This window comes from Mytilus galloprovincialis, chromosome 10, assembly GCF_965363235.1.
Source record: "Mytilus galloprovincialis chromosome 10, xbMytGall1.hap1.1, whole genome shotgun sequence".
Lineage (NCBI taxonomy): Eukaryota > Metazoa > Mollusca > Bivalvia > Mytilida > Mytilidae > Mytilus > Mytilus galloprovincialis.
Window position 1 is genome coordinate 86461067 of NC_134847.1, and position 23964 is coordinate 86485030.

Consider the following 23964-nt stretch of genomic DNA (forward strand, 5'->3'; position numbering starts at 1 on the left):
GAAGCTTATTGCAACATTTTATTTTTCAATATCACAGTACGGTGCTTTCATAAGAATAAAACTATATAAATTCATAAATATTGCATGTAATAAGCATGTAAATTATATAGAAAACTAATATAGGATATATAAACTTCTATAAATATAAGTATTATAAAGTAAAAAATATTCATAAGCTATCGAATAAATGCATACAAAATGGCAAGCATTTAATAATTGAAACAAAATGCCATAACATGTGTATTTATGTGACACTGAACCCTCAACCAACTTAGATTTCATGAATATTCATGAACCTTCAATGTATTCAAAGGATTATTCATTTTTCTATAGCAAAAAGGTAATATGAGATATTAAGCATCGATTATACATAACAAAAGTATGCTTATTTCTAATAACCAATTTCATTTAAAGGAAGCCATCAAAGTATACAAATTGCTATAAAATGCTATCATATTAATGATATATTTAATCATATACATATACTTGTTGGAGTTCCTACAAATGTTTAGATGCACTGTCTGCATAAGAGTATATACATGTATCTATAAGAGCAAAGTTCTGAAGAGACAAAAATGGTAAGACTAGTTCTGGTATCACAGATGAACAGCATATCTAACTGTATCACAGATAATCAGCAAATGTATCTCGGTATCACAGAAAATTTGTTCATCTAACTCTATGGTTCATAACATCCTCAACTTAATGTCTCAATTTCTCCTGTAATAACAATTAATATACGCTTATATATGTATAAAAGTTATTTTGACGATTGTATAGATTGTATAATAACACGTGTACCCTTAGTACCATGCAAACTTTTATAACGATGAGTAAATACATGGGAAGCAAAATGCAACAAAAGTAAAATAGCCCAGCCCTCTCATATATCAACTTTGACTAAAGCATGTATTAAAACTTAAAATGTGAAGAAAACTGCTAAATGGTCATGAAAGGCATGAAATGAATATGTATTAGTGATAAGGACGGACTACTGGATGTTTGGTGGTTAAACAACAAGTCATAACGACTCCATCAGCTTAACAATGTGTACTAGTTCAGTGTCATCAAATTGTAGATATAAGTGAACAGTAATCTCCTGTGTCTTAGAACTCATCTAGATTAACTCGGAACACTCACTCAGACACAACAGCTTGTTGCTTGATAGCTACACTACATGTACGGATACATTAAATATGTCAGCACTAGTATTTCTCAAAATGATTAAGTATTCTTGCGTTTTTAATTAGTTATTGCTACAAAAGTTAAGCGAAAGATACCAAAGGGATTTGTTACAAACAACCAAATGCATTGAATCCATGCAACCAAAATCATGGCACAAACTATGAGAACAATTGTTTGTACATGAAGATGATAAAGAGGTAAAGTTATGCAATGCATTCAATATCATGTAATTCGTTTCTCACTGGTGCAGATAAATCAATTGTAAACATTGACCTGTTAAAATTGACATATTTGACCTAACATTTTTTAATTTATGAATTTAAGGGACAAAAAATGGACTAATCCTCTCATCTTTTAATATACTATAATGTTATAACTCAGTACAAATGCCTGCACCTGAAGCGTATAATACAAACAATATGATACCCAGCAAGTTAGATTAGTTAGGTTTTTCACTTATGTTTTGAGCACAATCAAAAGAACATATTCTTCGTTTAAAGCATCAATGTGTTAATAACAACAGAAAGCCAAAAAGGTAGCCAGTCACCAGAATAGGAAGGGAGATCACTCGGGTCCATTTGATTTCTAAGAGAAAGAATTGAATACATACTCATCTTCTGGACTGCAACTTTCTTCTACTGAAACTAATTGGCGTCATGATTGTAAGTATAAATAATATTCTTATCAAACTGAGATATTTTTGTAACGATTTTGTCAAAACTTTTGTTATTAGTAACCGAAAATCAATTAATTCATAATCAATAATTTAATAATAAATATAATCATTAATTTGTATCACTTTTTTCGTCAATACCTATATACTCACACCAATATCATATTTTGTTTATAGTCGAATAACAAAAGATCATTTTTGAAATTTTGAAAACCTGAAATTTTTCAATAAAATAGAATAAAACTAAAAAAAATCATTGGCATAAGTTCCCTGAATATGTCATTGGGAATCTATGAGAACTGTACTTTATTTCATGACGCGCCAGAATTGATGGTTAAACTTACGTGCTAGCTGCCGATATCGACATTTTCTAAGGCGATCTGTCAATTGATGGACGGAAGCTTGTTCCCCTACCACAGATTGCCATATCTGTAAACTATTGAAGCACTTTTCCTGAACTGACGGTTTACTTTGATCTATGGTTCTTAATTGGTCCTCAGTCACTCCTAAACGTCTGGCAATTATCATCCAATTCTTGACAGCATCCGGGTTCTGTGCCACTTTCACAAATGCCCGTTTTAAAAGTGTATCTTTAATAATATAAATAATTTGTATGATTTCTTTACAATACGCTTTGAATATATATAACTGTTTTCATCTCACTTATTTAGAAACCAAAATCAAATCATGTGATTGTAAAGTTAACAAACAACTGCACGTCTACATTATATTTTTTTTACAACATTTATTAACATATTGTAATAAAGCTTTTTTTACCACTACTCTTTATTTTTGTAATGTATCTAGACTAAATTGCCCTTTCAATTACGGCCCTCCCCTCTTCCTGAATATCTCTGTGACATATATCCTACATTTTTATACCATTCATGCCATGCTTCATTGTCTACTTGTTAAACCAAATCGAAATTTGTACTGTTATTGCTCTCAGCATATTTCTTATGCCAAATGTGTATAACTTTTACATACTTTTATTTGCTTTAGCCATATTTCGTTTGTATTCCAGGTCTTTGTCCCTCAGTTCACTGGCTATATCACTTCGTCCACAAGATGTCAATGCTGTAGCTAAAATGTCAAGCTAAAACAGAAAAAAAACGATGTTGTGTACTTATAGTTTGATTTTCCACAAAGTCATGCATTTCTCCGAGTGTTTACAATTTATTAACACTAAATACATTGGATGTGTCCTGACTGATAGATGAGTCTGGAAAAGATTATTTATAAGTATATACTTTAAGTGGCTTTGAACTAGGTTTCAGTTATTATCAGTGCTCATAGATTGGTACTCTGCGTCTTCGTTGTATTGTTTGCTTCCTGCTTATCTAATGAACCAAAGCGTTTCCTTCTTTGTTGTGTTACATCTAAGGTAATGGCATAGTTCTGACTATACGATATCGGGTTTGCTCAAATCTAAAGACGTTCGTTGATAAATAGCTGCTTACATCATTAGTTGTACTCTGGTGGATAATTGTCTCATTTGGTAGTTACAACACATCTCCTTATATTTATAATAAAGAAATATCAGAATATCGGATAAGAATATATGCCATTAACAATAGAAAACCTTGCACGTACTGAAAAAACAACATAAAACAAAGAAAATAAATGAAAAAAACAAACCATCAAAAACCAACATGATATTAGACTCAAACGAAATAAGGAATACATCAACACGTGCAGGATAAACTGAAATTTTACATCATATCGTTTTGCTGTCTTCAGTTAACAGATGTATTAATTAATTAACATGTTATTCTAAAATTTCCTGCACATCATACTGTTTTGCTGGCTTCAGTTATCAAAAGTGTCAGTACAAAGGTCTACCTCTCATGCTAATTCTCACCTTGTTGGCACTTCTTGGAATTCTCTTTGCCCAGGATACTAACATATCATACCGGATCTTCTTTGGGTCCGGATTAGCTGTATTCTGTCGGAGTATAGCTTGAATCCGGACGCTTTTAAGGTTTAATACCTGTGCTAACATCTTCCATTCATCACCAAGCTCGTTAGCAACAAACTCTAGGACATCCTTCGTGTTTGGGGCTATAATAATGATGACAAATAATAGTTCTATTCAAAAAGATTCACATACAGATGACTAAGATTACGTCATTGTTTCTTCATGAAGAATATGACTGTTGGGATTCGAAATCTTGTGTTTTCTGAGTTTGAAGTACATGTAGTCTATCGTTGTTTGAAATACATAACCTCCATTTACATTTACTCATAAGTTAAACGATATAAGGTAAAATTAAAAAAAAAAAAAAAAAAAAGAACTCTGAGGAAAACTCAAAACGAAAAGTTTGTAATTAAATGGCAAAACCAAAAGCCCAAACACATCACAAATATTCTACGTTTGCATATGTATATTTTTTATAAAAAATAAATAAGTTGTTTGAAACAAAAGAAGAACTTTATATTGTTTATTAGTACATTTTGCACAGAAGTTTTCTTTTCCAAGTTCTCAGCAAGTTAAAGTTTAAAGTTCGTAAACTGTGTACTATTCTCGCTAAAAGCCTCTTTCTTGTGTTTAAACAGAAACATAATATACATAAATATTGTTATTATTTGCATTTGAATAAAACAACAATTTGTATTTTACTATTTCTTAAACACAGTTGTTCAAATATTGTGTAACTATTGAAATTTTGAGACCACACGACCTTTAAAATGGTCTATTACCACGACTTTCTGTTTAAATGGCAAAAGTTCGTCTGCACCAGGAACCTCACTCATAACAACGCATAGCAATGAATTTTAAAAAATAGTTTCACGGTTTTCAGTAAAAACATTATATAAAGAATTACTCAGTACTATAGTTGTAATGTAAAAATCTGTGTTATGATGTTAGTGCATATGTATTATACCCTCTTAATTTGCCACACGGCGCTAGTACATGTACGAGTTGAAAGTTTAAGTTAACTATATAAAATTGTTATGCATATACTATCTTTAATAATGAGACATTCAATACATTGATAAAATACATATTTCAAGAAATAATATCAGTTGAAGACGAGGATTTGAATCTTCTCATTGCTCGAGTAGGCAAGATAATTTTGATGCAAATTATAGCGTGCAGACAAGATGATTCCTATAGGCTTTCTGCCAATTAATCAATGGGGCCATAATGAGTTCTTATAAGTACAAATGAGAGGGTAATTTAGAATTGCCTAAGTATATTAATCAAAGTACTGAAGTACTGAAATGGGATGACCATCACCGCAACTTCTTGTGGATGGTCACAAGCACTTGTCTCAGAAATAAAAATCACATCTCCATACCTGACAATCAGGTTAATGTAGAGATAAAAACAAATATTCTGAGACAAGTTCGTGCGTGGATGGTAAATAAATGACAGGGAATTCAACCTCATCGTAATAACTATGATATATTGTAGTGATACAAATCAGTATACATGTACTCTGGTTTGTTGTTATATACTGAATATTTGTAAATTACAGTTATATGTATAGTATATAATTTTCATTTATTTGTATATCATTCTATTCTACTATATTAATAATGGTACAGTACAAGTGCATGGTGGACACTCTTCTGTAATTATTCGATTTTCTAATAGATTGGATTTGAGTAGGCATTCATATTGTCCATAACTGTGCACATGGTGCATGGGAGATTGCAAACTTTCTTAAGATATAATTCCTCATAACGGTTAAAACACTTTTTCTGTACGTGTTTATAGATATTCAAGATTTTTTACTTAAATATTTATATATATATATATGTCGTGTACAAGTTGCGATTTTGTACAGGTTATAACATGTACAAAAATATTGTACAAGTTATAACTTGTATAATGCAAAAATACAAGTTTTAACATGTACAAAAGTACCTCATACATGTTATAACCTGTACAAAATATTGCTTAAAAATGGTTTTAACTTGTACAAAATCGAAAAATAAGGATATTTTTCTATTATCGCAACAGATGATATTCACCTCAATAACATTTTCATAACTTTTGTATTATTCCTTCATGTTAGTGTGTTTTGTTCTTTTTTGATACAGTTATTGTCCAGGGGTCGGTATTACGAAGCATTCCTAAGACCTGTCATAAGACATATCTTAGGACATGTCTTATGATCCTCTTATGACTATCTATGGACATATCTTTATTTAGTGAATTATAATTGTGAGTGTCCACTTTGAAGGCAATAGCAAAATACTTTCTTTCTAGTTGACACTTAAAGACATAAGAGGATAGCCAGGATAGATATGTCTACAAATAAAATTGGGAATTGAAATGGGGTATGTGTCTAAAAGACAACAACCTGCCCATGGAGCAGACAACATCCAAAGGCCACAAATACATGCTTTCAAAGTAGATGATATATATTTAAAACATCAAAATGACATTCGCCTCATGCAATGATCTTATAGTTTATAAACAAAAATTGAGTTATAAATTTACATAAGTCATGCTGAAGGCCAAAAACGTTGAAGAGTAGATCCAAAGATATTGATAAAGAAGCGTGGTCCAATGAAAACTATTTCAGCTCTCTCTTGCTTTTACAGAGTAAGCATATAATATATTGTTTTAGTCTTTGCATGCTATAACAACGAGAGGGAGGAGTATTTCCCAAAATTATAAGGAATCATTATTTTTTGGAAGAATTTAGTTACTAGTATCTAATGTAATTGTCATAGAGGAATGCAAGCTTTTAGTAAATAGTTTAACACTTATTTAAGCCATGATGGACTGCATAAAACATAGAATTATATGAAAACACATTTTGCCAACATAAGTCATGATACATATATTTCTGAAACTTTGTGATCATTGTCCTCTACAGAAAAAGACTCGTTCTGGCCTATTCATTGTTGTTCTTTATGCATTGGTGAATTTAAATGTATATTTTACTTCATTAAGATTTATATTAAATTTTGTACAAGTTAAAACCATTTTTAAGCAATATTTTGTACAGGTTATAACATGTATGAGGTACTTTTGTACATGTTATAACTTGTATTTTTGCATTATACTAGTTATAACATGTACAATATATTTGTACATGTTATAACCTGTACAAAATCGCAACTTGTACACGACATATATATAACGACAACACATTTTCATATTATTAAAATAGAGAAAGGAATGGGGAATGTGTCAAAGCGACAACAACCCGACCATAGAGCAGACAACAGCCGAAGCCCTACTAGCAGTTAACTGAAATGCCAGCTCCAGACCTCAATTAAACTGATTGAAAGAATAATCTACATGTATGTTCTAAAAAAAAATATTGATCGGTTACAATTCCAACACGAAAGTTAAGTAATGGAAATCTAGGCGACAGCAATACACCGTAATGCCCTCATGGTCATCCAATGTAAAAAATTTCCCATTTTCTCACCTTCAACGTGTATTTTCACAGGAGCTGTATTCAAAGGCTGGGGTGGTTCTGGATCAGGCTGCAATTAAAAACAATATCGTTACTATACATATATTTTTGGTTGCCTTCTGATCAAAGTCTTAACTCTTATACCAAGTAGGATAATCTAACGGTTTATTTGGCTTCAGTAGTTTGTAGGTTATTCCCTGGCTTTCAGTAATGATCCTAATTTAAGATTTATTGCCGTGTGATTTGTATTACGTAACGTTAAGTAGACTTTGAATTCAACTTATAAATGTGCAAAGTAATACATGCATCTTTAAATCTTATTCAATTTAAATTAAATCGATGTAAGTGCATGTATACGAGGTACAATGTATGTAAATATTATAATCAGGATGATTTAAAGTAAGAAAGTTTAAAACCATGAAATTATAAAACCTTGGATAATCAAAATCGTTACATAAACATAAAGTTAAAAGGGCTTATAAAACGTAGATAAAACGTTGATAAATGGCCTGATTTAACTAACATGTCATAAAATGAAAATTTGTTTTTAAATTACCCCAATTATTGATTAATTTATATCACCAATGTCAATATTTAAAAAACAAAACTTCGCTTAACAACACTCTGTTTTTTTAGTATTTAATTCAACTTTAAACATTCTTATAACACGTATGTATAAGATCATCGCGTTGTTGTTTACATCGTCATATGCATGTGTAAATACGAATGGCAACTGTAATCATGTTATACCGTAATTTTCATATTTTGACACCAAGGGTTTTAATCTTATTAAAACTTTTAAAGACGTAAATTATTAAAATCAAGTCTTTGGGCTTCTGTCTTTTTAGCATAAATCTCATATCTTCCTTAATCCACTCTTTTCTTAAAAACAAACCAATAAAATCATAAGCTAGAAAAAAACTTGCGTACTCCCCAATATAACTGTCTGTAGATACCCCAGTATTAATAACAAATGATAATGAATGATCGGGCTGCTTTCATTGTGCAATATTATAACAAAAGAGAACACATTTTATATTACCTTGGGTATATTTATTAGTAGTTCAGTCAGTAATAGTCTTTCCTTTGTAACTTCTATGTGTGGGGGTTTCTTTGGAGCACCAGGGGTTTGGTGTTCCATTATATGTAGTTTTTTATGAACAACATCGGAAGAAACTTGTGCAAATCCTCTGTACGTGTGGAAACTTTTCTGAGCAAACTTTTCAATTTCTTCAACACTAAAATCCAACCTGCTTCTAAAATGCGTGTTGAATATAAGTCTTAGTTTGTCAGCTTCCTTTGTACATTGAATGTTTCCTCTAAAACTGATGTCTAAAATTTGTCCTTCTTTCACTATAATATCTTTACTAGGATTTGGTCCTTCTTCGTAGCCTAATTCTCCAAACTTGCGTATAGCGCGCTCAGCTCTGTTTGATTGCTCACAAGATACTATAACCTCGTTTGGATCGTCGTTCTTTTGGCGTAAGAATATTTGAATAGTTCTATACATAATTGATATTTCCAACATAAAAGCTATCCTTTCGACTTGTGCAACTGTCATTCCTTCCTTTGTTCTCAGGATCAGGTATCTGTAACGTATTAAACAGTCATCATATAGACAACGCATACATTACATGTACTTCATTATTCATATTTACATCGACACAAAACAAATTAAAGAAAACAAATGAATGGATAAAACAGAAATTGTGTTTTGGCTTTATTCATTATACGATAAATATAAGAATATGTGGTAAATGTGCCAATGAGACAACTTTCCATCCACGTCACAATTTGTAAAAGTAAACCAGTATAGGTCAAAGTACGGTCTTCAACACGGAGCCTTGGCTCACACCGAACAGCAAGCTATAAAGGGCCCCAAAAATGACTTGTGTAAAACCATTCTAACGGGAAAACCAACGATCTAATCTGTATAAAAAACGAGAAACATGTATGAACCACATCAACAAACTACAACTACTGTACATCAGGAACATTACGTTCTGTACACTATGAAACAATGGAGATATAGAGTGTCCCTCAGTAACAACCCAACAACTTATATTGTCTTTGTTTACTATACCTGTCACTTGGTTCCTTGATTTCAAAGGAGACAATGTCTTTATTCCTGGCCTGGAATAGAGAAACATCCTGTAGCTTTGTCCATGTATCCTCTCTGTTACTCCTAACCAAAAGATGGATGTCCTCCTCTGATTCATCTAAACCATAAACACAATCAAATTAGCATTGTCAAAGATGTTGATTTATTTACATCTTTCATAAATGTTTAAGCGTAATTCCCAATTCTTCAATTTGAATGACTACTTAAGTTTCTACTTATAGATTATTGCATCCTACTATATAGCTTTCCGTAACTACAATCCGGCATGCAATGCAGTAGTTGACGTCTAGGTAAAACGTTTTGATTAAAAGTGGAATGTTTTACAAATTATTTAAATAATGCTATATAATTATTATTTTTTATCTATTCAGATTTATTGATCATTCTGTATTGATAATGTTTTAGTTGGATATATTATAATTTACAATGATTTATAAATGTATATATTACAGTTAAAAAAACTAACAAATACTAACCAAATTGACTATATTTTGTATATGCTACTAACGGTTAACGAGGCCGGGATAAGGTACCGGTATTTGATGTATCCACTAACAAATGTCAAACTATCAATAAAGTATGATCAAATTTAAAAAAAAAAAAAAAAAAAAAAAAAAAAAATTTATAATATTTTAACATTAGAAATCCAAAAACACTAAATATATCATGTATATAGTAAATAGTTCAAATATTTTTGAAAGAATTTTGTTACATTTTCGCGCATGCGCAAATACTGGATATGTCAAATATTCATTTTTAATAAATATGTGATGTAAAGAAGATAGCCAACCAAACCTGGTAATTGGTTTTTACTAAAAGAAGTAATAATGATGCTTTGTGGTAATTTTCATGCTTGTATCATCATTTGCACAATTCCCTCGATTTTACTTGCTAATATCTTCCACTATTATGAGTATTGAAAAAAACTAAAAGTAAAGGAACAAATGATCAAGAAACATTCTGAATCTTTCTGTGGAATATTGAGAGGTTTTAAAGGAGTCGTCTGTTTTTCAAATTCTTTTCAATTTCAGTGTATTATATAAGCGTTATGTTCTTAATGCTTAGGTAAATAACTAAATCTTAAGGGAACTTTACTGTTATATACATGACATAGAATACCTATTCACCTTCATTTCTGGAAGACTGGAATGCTGTAGACGGTCGAGCTGTCAGTGGTCGGGCATCCTGTCCACTGTCTGAATCACTTCTATTTGTGGCCATTGCTGTCTGTGGTCGTTTGGGTCGGGTAGTATTAGGAGGGAGCGGTAAAGTCATCAATAAAGGTTTGGCAAACTTCCGGTTTGGGATTGAGAATTTAAGGATCGGACTGGCAGCCAATAAGTTGTTACATTCTACTGGGCTTCGCTGCTTTAATTCTGTTACTGCTGATAATTCAACTGGCTGCACCTAAATAAAGAAAAACAGGGTGAACTAATACAAGTTTGCAATAAATGAAAGATATACTTAAAAATAAAGAAAATCAGTTAAACTAATATGTATACATTGTATTCATACATTTTTATCTGAGTTCTTGATAATAACAAAAAAACTCGTTGCAATATTTAACTTTCATTCCGTCAAAAACGAGGCACCGCACCGCTTCTGAATCTGATTTTAAATAAAAATAATGTATATGTTCCAGACCGTATGAGTATTTGGACCGTACGGGTACGGTCTGGACCGTATGCGTACTTTTTCAAAATACGCATACGGTCGGACCGTACGCGTACGGTCTGATTAACATTAAAAAGTTAGTCACGTTTATTAGATACAAATGTATATAACAGATCAACAGAACTTATGTCTCAAATTAATAGAAAAAGTTCAATAGTAATTATGGAAATAAAAACTTAATTTTTTAACTATTTAAAATAATCACGCTTATTTAATCTGTTAATCTCCTGCATTTAGCATGTCAGTAATTCGTTAACTGCATGCAGCCCATTATGCTCATTGAAATTGAAGTTCTCGGAAGTACACATAATGTGGGGAGACAATTGTTATAGAATATTTAGAAATTTTACAAAAAAAGACGAAGGAACATGCATGAACAAATCATATTAATGTAAAAGAAAATATGACGTTCCTTGTGTTGTGGTACATTTGTAGCAAGTGTCACCTTGGTCCAGAGTAACAAAATAGGATTCAGATATACAATTAAACAAATATTTAATGTCAATTGTTCGCTTATTCACTCTATTCATCTATTTGTAATAATAACAATTTGTATAACTAACAATAAAGATTTTGATAAATGTTTGTTTAAATTTAACCCATATGATCCCATGCAAAACATGTCTGCTCAGCTGGACCGTACGCGTATACTCATACGGTCCGACCGTACGCGTATGGTCGGACCGTACGAGTATACGTATACGGTCCGGACCGTACGCGTACAGTCCAAATACTCATATGGTCTGGAACATATACATATAATTCAGCTTACTTTTATATATTACAGGAATTCCCTTTCCATCTTATAGATTCATTCACAGGCACTTTTTTCTATCCATAGGAAGGTTTACGATCCATATATATATATATATATATATATATATATATATATATATATATATATATATATATATATATATATATATATATATATATATATATATATATATATATATAATGGATAGTCGACGTTCCCATGCATACATGCACAAACTAGTGCCTGAGGATTCCTCTCTTTCATATCTAGTACTTTAAAAAGTAAAATCACTAAAATAATGAACTCCGAGGAAAATTAAAAATGGAAATTCTCTAAAGAAATGGCAAAACCAAAAGCTGAAACATATCAAAATATTGGAAAACAACTGTCATATTCCTGACTTGGTACAGACATTTTGAATTAAATGTATTTCTTCTTTCAATTTAGATAGGATTGCCAACAGCCAGTGGCTACGTGTGGTGCCCCTCAACAGAAATAAATACAGTTACTAGTAACAGTAAGTTGAAACTTCATTTTCGTATAACTTCCTATGGGTACAACTTTGATTTAACCAATCATGGACCAGGAACACTAAAGCCTATCTGACAACTAAACACATTACACTAACCTCTATATTAATGTTGGTGTTCATCTTAAACATGGATTTAACCAATCATGGACCAGGAACACTAAAGTCTATCTGACAACTAAACACATTACACTAACCTCTATATTAATGTTGGTGTTCATCTTAAACATGGATGGTTTACATGTAAAGGATACTCTGGCATCAACTGATGAGAACACTTTGTTACCTTTCTTGGTAAACGTTAGTGTGTCTCGTTTAAGTCTTAGTACCACCACATATGTCCCAAATTTTCTTGTTCTCGTTTCAACGAACCTCAATTCCTGAAAAATTAATCCATAAGTAATTATATGTTATCTTGGAGGAAAATGTTGCAAAAGCAAGTTGGTGATCATGAATGGTTTTGAGTATGTTAAGTTGGACAGAAATGTTAATGCTGATCGATTCAGTATTGTAGACGTTGAAACTTCAAAGCTTTCATTTTGTTTATAGATATAACATTGAACTGAAATATGTATAAATTCTCACGAATGTATTTATAAAGAAGAATTCATATAATGTTGTCACCATGATGGAACAATAACAAAGATTGTGTACCACTCCGAATCAGAAAAAGAAGTTCAAATGCCGTCTTCGTACTTTATACAGATATTTACAATAGAACCCCGAGTATCTTAGGGACGAAAGATTAGAATGAATATTCTATACTTTTATATAACATAAGCCCAGTTAGGTGACATACAAGTAGACAGTCTAGTAACTCCTTACTTTGATATCATTTAAGACCAATTCTGTAGACGGAAGCTCCGCCCACTTCCCATTGGACTGTAGACATTTAATGACTGCTTCCTTCCCTGGTATGCCACGTGGTGCACAGTGAGGAATGGCAATGGACATTGCTTGCTCGAACTGTAATAGAAAAAATAGATAATGTATAGAAAAGTAGACTCCATAAATTTTAATATGTAGATTGTATGAAAAATAGACAATTTTATAGTTAACTGTTCGTGTTGCCTTTTTCTAAATATTATATTACTTATGTACATGTATATGCTCTGGCTGTTTGATAAGCTCTGTATTAAACAACTTTTCCCAGTTCTCAATTCTGTTGTGAAACTAGCATCTCCAAATGCACTTCTGCAATATGTTTTTGTTTCTTTTATATTCAGGTGATATTTTTATAGTTATTTGTGTACAAAAAATATATATTCGAAAAATTATAAGATATCATTTTCCCGATGGAAAGATAATCTAAAAAACAAACATAATTATCAATTTTGGGTAACATGTAGTTAATTTTCCCTTTTTGAGGACTTAAATAATATGAGAGATCATGTAGAACTATTTCCTGACTGTTAATGAAGTCTATACACTAAATTACATTTGACGTGTACTGACTGATATTTTAGTATCCATTAGTTCATTTAGGAAAAAGTTGCTCTCAGCATCGATATCCCGAGTGCATTATATTTCCAATCAAATAGAATTAAAAGCTTTATTTAAAGTCGGCATTTCAAAAATAACCGACAAATCCATTTAAGGTCAACTTTAAACCGATGAATTAATTGACTTAGACAATAGAAATATAAACATCAACAATTGATCGTTGAAATAAACATCTATAAACAGCATTAATCGATTAATCTAATAGTAGCATTGGAATTGTTCAAATTTATTTTCCATCTCAAAAATGAATTAATGAAGATCAAATCAAATTATATGCTGCGGAAGTGAAATTCAAATATGAATTTAATTAATAATGTAAATGAAATAAGTTTTTATAAAAATCTATATCAAAACTGACATTTTGAATGAAGTACATATATGTATGTTTGACTGGTAGATAAGCGCAACTTTATATTAGAAGAGACCGATTGGTTTTTGAAAGACCACGTAGCATATGCATAATTTGTGAGCCTTTGTTTTGTGTATTTATACTTTCCTTAACTTTTACGGAGGAATACAATTTATTTTCACTTATGACCTTTTGTTACTTTGTCTTGCTAAACTAAAAGCCAAGGATCGAGACTGAAGGTTAACTAATGACAACGGGCTCCTAATCCGAATTTATAAATATAAAAGGAAATATTTCTTTCTGATGAACTTGTTATATCTTTTACACAAATCTTTTCGATGTCGGTAGTCTCGATTTATAAGACATACTATTTGATAGAAAACTTACACTTAATTTCTTCTCGTTGTCTGTCGGTTTGATCTCTATGATATTGCTCACGAGCTCTTCCGTCTCGGTGAGCTCTAGTACACCGGTATCCTGGTCAAGTCTGGTCACTTCGACATCTTCTCGATTCAGAGACCCTTTAATGGATCTGATGATTACTCCCACCCCGGGGTCATAATCACCCGGATCTACGCTGTATCTGTTAACAAAATAAATATATAAAATTGCAATATTTATATACATCATATTCAAACTTTTCTATTTAAAAAAAAATCAACATGTTGTGTATTAGCTGTTTTAGATTACAAACTGTTGCTAAAGCATCATTTTAGAATTTATGTTTTACTTCCAGGAACCATTTGAGGTGTTTTAACTTTTATTTTTATGATTAATTCCAACTTGGTTGCTTGATCTTGCATATCTTTAAAAGATTTGTCTAAGAGCTTTTTTCTGATAAGGATGTTTTAAGTGTTTCGTCTTTATATCTTTATATCAACCGTGAGCTCAATATTGAACACTTTAAAATATTCACATGAACTCATCATATAATTGTACCATGATATAGGCACAAATTTCATTATTGGTTGGACTCTGATATAAATGCATAAACTAGTTAAAAGAAAAGACACAATGGTTAGAGGAATGGTCAAATGAGCATACTTACACTTACACTAGCTAAGGAAATGACAGACTAACATAGGAAGTTACAGCAATAGCTCAAAACGGAACATCATTGCCATAGAAAAACTGATGTTACAATGGGTGAGCTGTATTGAGGGACCACACAAGCAATGGTCAGAAAAGAGAACAGATAAATGTCGGTATTGTAATTTGAATATGTTCAGCTATATTCAGTGTTAGATAATATCAATTATCTTTCATATATTTGTCGAATAAATATACCTACATGTATCTCGGCCAATTATTTGGATTTATTCTTTCTGCTTCTTTTCTGGCCTTTTCTTCGTCAGCACGTTTCCGTTCATCTTGAAAAGTTGTTCCTTTCTTCTTTGCCTCTTCCATTAACCCTTTGTCTTCTACTTCTCTTATTTTTCTCTCCTCCTCCGCCTTCTTTTCTGCCCTTTCTTGTGCTCGTTTCCTAGCTTCATCATCAGCTTTACGTTTCTCTATAGCCGCTTTCCTTGCCTCCTCAGCGGCCTTCAGAGCCACTTCTGCCGATTCCCATGCCTTCTTTGCCAGACTCTCTGCCTCTGCAGCCTCGATCTCGGTCTCATTAGCTAACTGAGTGGATTCTGCTACTGCAATGGTTGCCTTGGCAATTGATGCCCTCGCTTCTGAAGCTTTCGCCAATGCAGATCGTTCCACGGCAATACGCTCTTCGCGAATTTTGTGTTTCTCTAAAAAAAAAAACAATTATGCTTGGAATTATTATTTGGTGCCACCACTTTTTAAAGTTTTATCAATGAATATGTCATTTATTATATGATTTATAGAGATTTGGGTAACTAGACATGCAACTTAACGGTTTGTTACACGACCAAGGTTTATTTCATTAACACTGACCGCATGGATGTGTGTTACTTCAAATTAAGGTGTTTGTTCGGAGTTGGTTGACGATTTTAATGTTTGTTTGATCATTCCGTATATATCTTATACGTTTAGTATTCTCTGTTGTAAGCTTTCACAACTTGTTTATAACTCATGGTGATTTTATATTATACATCTTTGTCTATGTTCGAGGCGATTCAGAACCTGCAAGAAGACAATTTAAATTGTCCATACTTAAATACGGTGACTAATTGGTGATTTCTACGGTGATGATTTTGGCTGGTATGCATAAAACCACTTTAGTCAAGATATCTAATCGTAGTACTTATTTATCGTAGAACATGTAGAAACATCCGTTCATTCGGAATTTTTTTTAACTTAAGTAGTTTTTGCATATCAGTCTTGGTGTTTAACGTCCAGTTACAAATATAATAGAAATATCAGGACAAGAAAATGTTAATTTTATATGAACAAGAACCTAGTGTTGTATTAGACCGAAAATTTGGGTCGTCTTTTACACGTGCTAGTTTGAAAAGTTAACAGTCCGCAAGTTTGACCCGATTATGGATCGAGTCTATGACAAATCACAATCGAGGCGGACAGCCTACAAGTCTTTCGATGGTCCGTAGATTGCATGTTGTTAAGTTGAAGCAAAAGGTCTTTCCCATTCTCCCTTTTCAATGTCGTTCAAAATGACCACTTAATTGGATTAATTGAGAATCGAAATATACCAAAGGAATATTCAAACTTTCAGGTCAAAACAAACTGATATCGTTAGGGGAAAAAGAAAAACATCAAATGACGACCAACAGCACACAAAACACATCACTAAAAACTAAACATCATTAACCCCGCCGAAAGCCGTGGATCAAACGTAAACTTTTCGACCAGATGTGACTGCATGTATGCACAGTGTAAAAGCCATACTTTAGCAAGGGTTTTGATACTGACGGGACAAGTCGGAAGATGATCATATTTCTATACCCTATAGTTACTCCTGGAGATGGATATATGTGTAATTTCAAATTTCAAATATGTTATAATTGCCCCATGTCTTTCAGAAGTCATATTGAATTATGGTAATCAATTTCATTTAATATATTGGTTGTAACGCAGAAAATTGAATTCTGTTAAAATTGAAGGTAAAGATAAACATTTCATACAAGTGATCAATTAGCTTTCATGTCGGTTTTTAAGCAGTGATATAATTTTGTGTAAAGTGTTTATTTTTCTGTTTATGCATGGGAAAATAACTAAGATTGCTGTTGATTAATATTTTCATTACTTGGTGAAGGTCCAATTTAATTTCCTGTCCCAAATTGATTTTATAAAATGTCAACATCAAATACAATTATAAATCTTTTTCAGAAAGGAGTGATTTTAGTAGAATATTTGACAAAACACCTAATAGATATTCCCTACAGAGATATCTATGGATTCAAAATGGATTTATTTAAATGTGAATGTCATTTCAACTGAAGGTTTTTGTATTTGTAAAAAGTTTAGTTAATTCACACATCTTTTAATGACTTCTCATATATTATGTTGAACCTTGACTGAATAGGTAAAAATAAAATTAATGTACACAAATGTCTCTTATTAAATACTATCAAGTCTACATAGAATATTTGAACAACGGCTTACTGCTTGAATAGAAAGGTATCTTAACCCTACACTTCTTGCCTAGTAATTGTCATGCCTAAATTAATAATTACAGACGAACTAACGTGTTAATCATAAGACCAGAAGATGTTTCATTGAATTCTTATCTGTGTATATTATTATGTGAAATACAAATTACAGTTTGATAATGTTAAAACTGAGTTCATAAAAGTAAATAAGAGGTAAAACTGTGCTTCATTTTAATAATATGTAACAGAACCTACTATACATCTACGGTTTAGGCTACATTTCCTTTTAAGCATTTTCATTAAACATGTTAAACATTTTAAAAGAGTTTAATTTTGATGTATCAAATTTTGGATGTTGACTTACTGAAAAGAATTTATATATATGGACCTGTCTGTATCCATAATGTTAAACAAGACAACTAAATTTGATCATGAACTGCTGAACTGTTTATTGGATTCATGTGTTCAGCGGAAAGTATTTCAATTAAAACGTAAGACGGGACAGGATAAAAATCGGCACCTTTCCCTTGCTAAAATTATTTTTCAAGCGAAATTGATATGCACAATATATAAAATTGGATATTCAAAATCAGGACTATTCAATGTTTTCTGTTTCTTACACTGACTCAGAGATTAAAATTATTAATGAACTATTAATCTATTTAACCTAACAATTTTAATCCATGAATTATATACTTTGGAGTGTTATTATGTCATCTTAAAATCAACTAAATTCTGAAACTAATACGCTTAAATTTCAACAATAAAAAAAAACACCGAAATAAACCATCTACAGTAAAGTAATATAAAAAATTATTTTTAATATTGAAGATTAGTAAATTCTTAAGGTGAGCCAATATGACATATAATAAACCATTTAAAAAATTTAAACTGTTATAATTACCCTTTCTGTAAAAATAAATAAAAAAATAGACCTTTGCTGGTGGGGGTTCCTACCCACGTAAACATTTACTATACAAAAGGTGAGATACCTTTTTATTCGTTAAAATAACTGATTTAATCTAAATTGTAATGTCCTATTGAACATTTGACCTTCAACAATAATATTTTGCAATACCTTCATGTTAACTTTTTTTTGTTTAGTATATGCCATTTGCTTAATCTACACTTCCAAGAACCTCCCATATCAACCTCCAGAAAAAAATATTGCTCTATTTTCTATATCTTCTCCTGTATATAATTTTCATAAATAAAAAATAGTCACGGATTTTATAGACTACGTGTAGAACAGTGTGATTGCTCAAAAGCAGGTGTAGTACATTTGGCCTGCCTTCTATCACTCTGATTGATTGATTGACTGATGGTTACTTATCGTCCAGTGGCAGATCTTTCATGCAAGTCATGTAACTCAAATAAAGCATTGATTACGGTATAATAGTGTATTTCTGTTGTATTACCGGTATTGTTGTAATTATATGTTAAGTCTTACATCTTGTTTTTTGTCGTTTTAATTTTGAGTTACTGATAGATATATTTTGTATAGACATTTGTCTTGTGCCATATACTGTAGACTGATCTTATTTTTGCTTTACTTGTTTGTGTCGTTAGGTTTCTGTTTCACTGACGTACTATACCGACACCTCTATTTATTGACATACAATTTAACCCCGTCGACGAACCTCGCATTAAGATAGACTTTTCTTTTAATTACACACGGTGTTTTTAAAAGTCACGTTTTAAATAGGCTTTACGTTCTTTATTTTTCTATATAACTTAAGAAAATATAATGTACCCGTGATACAAAAGAATGTTTAATATAAACTGAAGTTTGATGTATCGATCGTCATTTATATTATTGTCAAATGTTTTCATAGAACTTTTGAACTTTTAAAATTTAAAATTCAGAATTAACAAGTTATCAAGTTTTGTCACTTTGAGTTTAAAACGTCTGATATTGTTATGAAACAAAGCAATGTTTATAAGTGTCATAGAGGGGGGAAATAGCAACACTATCTCGGATTGATTTTTAAATCCGTTATTAAAAATTCTTTAAAAGTAAGACAGTATATTCTTGGTTGAATGTACTAAAGTTCAGTATACAATAGAAGACTTATTTTACCTTGCATACTCTTATCTCTGTATTTTTAAATTTAACAGAGAAGTTAAACTTATATAAATATATATATCTACATAGAGCTATCAATTATAACTATATGTAGCTTTTTGATCAAATATTTTTCTCCTTTGTAAGAAATATGTACATGTATATATTACCTGCTTCGAATTCGTGAAATGTAGAAAAACAAAACCCATCAAAGATACCATTTTTAGCAGTTTGTAGATTACCTCGAGTTTCGTCTACAAAAGACTCATCATTGCGATGGAATAAACAAATTAAAAGTCCTAATAAAATTCTTATTTTGAAAACATTGAGGACCCAACAATTCCGACAGGTTTTGACAAAAACAGCGAAAATTATTTCAAAACTCATATTTCTACATCTTTATGTTCTTTACATACTTATCCATACACCTCCGTTATATACACCTGAAGTAAAACCCGTTAACGTAAGGAACACTAACCTTCTTCAAACTTTTCTTGTGACTCCATCCATGTGGTCAAATCTTCTTCCCGGAAGCGCTTTGCTATCAAGTTGTTCACTTCATCACCAGAAGAGCGTAAATCTTTAAGACATTTATTTAAAAAGACAAATAAAGATTCATATTTCTTGTATGCATCTCTAAGTGATATAAAATCACCTTTAAATTTGTCTAAATCCATCACAAAATCTGACAATGGTTGATTATTTAACCGTGTCGTATACTCAGACATAAGATCCTTCATGTTTTCCATTAAATCTTGAACCTTAACCTCCAGTTCAGCCACAGTATCTACAGCATTGTCGATTTTTATATTCCGTCTGATTTGTTCAACAGATTCAACGCCAACGTCATCATTTTTATCGTTCTTGCTTGCGTCATCTATGTTTTGGTCAACCTCGCGTGCTTGTGTATGGTCTTGACCATTGTCCTGTATAGTATCATTTGTTGGAACTTCGGAATCAACTGGTTGATCCAGACTGTTATCCGTAGTTTTACTTTCATCCTTTTTGTTCTCAATTTTATCCTTATTATTTTCATCACCAGTTTCATGTTCCTTTTTAAAATCTTCATTTGTTCCCCAATCAGATACGTTTCTCTGTCGGGAATTAGATTCAGTTACATTAGTTAGTTCTTCATCGTCATCTCTATCAATATGTTCCTTCCCTTCAATGTCACTTTCTTCAGAAAATACCCCATCATCGCCGTTTGTAAGGTGCACTGGTTGTTCCTCTCTAGCCTTTGTGGTATTAGTGCCTTCCATTTTTTCAGTTTCAACGTCAGAATCAGAATTTTTAACAGCTTGTCTGACAAATTTCTGCCTTGCCATTGGCTTATTGTCTTTATTAATTGGTGTTTCACTATTTATTTTGTCAGTATCAATGGGCAATGGAGCATCTATATTTGAAATGGGTTCAATATCCTCTAAAGTGTCGTCAGGACTTGAATTTTTCCGTGTTTCTTTATTTTTCCTATTTTGTGACTCTTTTTGTGAGTTTGTTAGTGTATCTGATAATAACGTTTTTGCATCAATTGTAGGTTTTTGTTTAATTTCCTCAAAGTTTTCAGATTTATGCAGCAAAGAAATGACAGAAACGTTATTTTTGGACTTATCAGACGCGGAATCCACGATTGTACTGACCTTGATTTGCAATCCTTTATCTTCAGGAGTGTCACCACTGTTAATAACAACAGGATCTTCACTTCTATACGTTGGAAACGAGTTATCACTTAGTGTAGCATCATCGCTTTCTTCTTCCTGTTTCTTGTCAGAAATATCCTTATCTACACCAGCGCATTTATTTTTTGAATTTTCGGAAAATGAAACAGAAATTTGAGAATGATCTTTTACTGAGACTTCCTTTTGGTCTGATTTTTTATCAGAAAGACTATTGACACTATGATCACTAGATTTAATGTTTTGGTTTTTACTCTCCCCAACGTAAATATGCTCTTTAGAATCAGATTCTACCTCCTGTTTGTTTTTGTTTTCACAATATGACGGCCAACTTGACTCTGTTAATGTTGCGTCATCATCGTCATCTTTATCCTTGTTGATATCCGAGTTATCCTTTGTTTGCTTGTTGACATTTGTACTTTTCACGTTACCTGTTTTCCCAGCTCTGTTGTTGCTCAACTCTGTTGCTGTTTTACTGTTCAATTTTGTTTCCTGGTTTTCAATGTCTTTGTTATCCTGACAATAAGATGGCCAGCTGGACTCACTCAACGTAGCGTCAGCGTTACCTTTTTGATTCCCGGGATCGCTTACTGTTTTTAACTTTTCCTTAGAGTTGGAATCATTTTCGAATGTGTTGGAATATGCATATGACTCACTATGATCTTGTTGATCTAAATCCTTTCTCGGAGTTGACGTTGAAGGTGGTTCTTCTTCACTTTTTTCTATTCCAGTGCTTTCGAACTTATTCTTATTTTCTTTATTTTCACTAGGAACTATTTTCTCGGACACTTGTTTCTTGTTTCCTTGTTGTACTGGTTTATTTTCTGGTGCACTCCACTTGTCCCCTTCACCATCAGAACTTTCGAATGAAGACGAGTACGAGTCGTGACTATATTCCTCCGACTGTTTCACACTGGTATCCACAACTTTGTTAACTATTGTATTATTGAACGAAACTTCTTGTTTATTAGTGACATTTAAAGTCTCGTCACCTTGAGTCAATACTTGGCGTTCTTTATTTGAATCTTTCCGATTTAAATCACTATTTTCATTACCACTATTATCAATACAATTTAAAACCTTCGATGGGGAAGCACTACTCCGTTGATTGGTCTGATCACTAACTGTATCATGATTTAAATTATTACCATTAAAGTTAAACGCCTGTTCTCCCTCTAATTCGATTTCATTAGTGGCTGTCATAAAATGAATGTCGTGATCTTTTGATTTTATCTTTCTTTTCTTTTTCCGAATTTCTTTTGAAGCCCGTCTTTGTTTAGTATTATTGTCCTTCACAAAAGATCCGTCATTTTCTTGAAGCATTTTAATTACAACTTTTGTTACAATAATTAAGTACTTTCTACAATTCAATGTGAATCTAATATTTATCCATTTTATTTACGCTGTATGTTATAGTCAATTTGGACACTTGGAACATGTCTTTACAATTAAAAAGACTTGGAAATAAAATTTACACATAAATCTGGTATCGATCAAATTAGCAAGTTTTAAATTTTAAGAGGCTTAAGAGTAGGAACAAAGAAACGGTTATATACCTTAAGTTTATAATAAAATCTGGTTCAACCACTTTGTTTCGAGAGAGTTGTTACGGCATACAAACAAACTCAAAGTACAAGTAATCATATATATTACAGTCATACTTATTTGTTGGTGTACGTTTGAAGTGCTGTCTCAAGATACGATTCGTAATAAATCCGTACAAGGCAATGGTATTAAAGGCTACCATGTTAACTTGTTTGAAGAGAATTACAGACGAATCATGAGTGAATATTTCTTTTAAAAACGGTCATTGCGTTTTGCATGGTTAAATGTTTTTCAATTTTTGTTATTTTAAAAAGAGCCAGATTAAACCACGGGGATATTCAAAACTTGCTGCCGTTAAAATCTACGGATACAATATACAATTAGTATTGTTTACAAGAGTCTCATATAACAAGGTAATTAGAATATGTTACCCCCGCAAGAAAAAGTGGTTTCACATAAAGTGTTTGTTTTGTAAATATTTCAATTTCTTTGAGTATCTTATTCAACTACCTTTAAAGAACATTTACGGATGAAATTCACGCATAAAGATTGCTACATGGGATATAAAAACAATGCATCCTGACTATGGAGCTTTGGCATTAAAGGATCATTGTTAATGGTCCAAAAATATCCATGCAATTTTAGCCTCATATTATGTCTGTCAAGTAATACCTGTCCTTTTTGTTTCTTTTGGGCACTTTTTGATTTGGTTCTTTTTATGTAAATCGCCGCTATTTTCTGTAGGTCGACGGACCCAATTAATGATTATAAGTATATTTGTAAATAAAAAAACAAGCCTCTTCATGTTTTGGAATAGCGACAGTTACATATAGATTATATACTTGCATCAAAGTGATCCATTGAGGATAAATAAACAGCACAAATACTCAACGTTAGTCAAGTTACATAAAGTGGGTCGTGTAATGAATTTCCTTACGTTTGTTTAAAGGTATACTGCTGGAAAACAGGAAAAACAAAATA

The 23964-nt window shown here is 31.8% G+C and overlaps 1 protein-coding gene across 2 annotated transcripts; it reads right to left on the bottom strand.

Annotated features, from left to right (window-relative positions):
- On the bottom strand, nucleotides 1-22877 carry LOC143048685 (uncharacterized). 2 transcript variants are annotated; one of them, XM_076222491.1, is made up of 14 exons: nucleotides 20244-22877; nucleotides 15468-15918; nucleotides 14564-14759; nucleotides 13150-13290; nucleotides 12522-12704; nucleotides 10492-10771; nucleotides 9326-9461; nucleotides 8285-8831; nucleotides 7255-7312; nucleotides 3720-3919; nucleotides 2846-2954; nucleotides 2203-2448; nucleotides 1796-1829; nucleotides 1-720 (listed from the first exon to the last, which is right to left on the bottom strand). In XM_076222491.1, exons 1-14 carry the CDS (start codon nucleotides 22759-22761, stop codon nucleotides 711-713), a joined length of 5109 nt encoding a protein of 1702 aa, XP_076078606.1. In that variant the 5' UTR covers nucleotides 22762-22877; the 3' UTR covers nucleotides 1-710. The 2 variants fall into 2 exon arrangements, with proteins under 2 accessions (XP_076078606.1, XP_076078607.1); XM_076222492.1 differs by lacking the exon at nucleotides 1796-1829.
- Between the last annotated feature and the right edge of the window lie 1087 nt (nucleotides 22878-23964).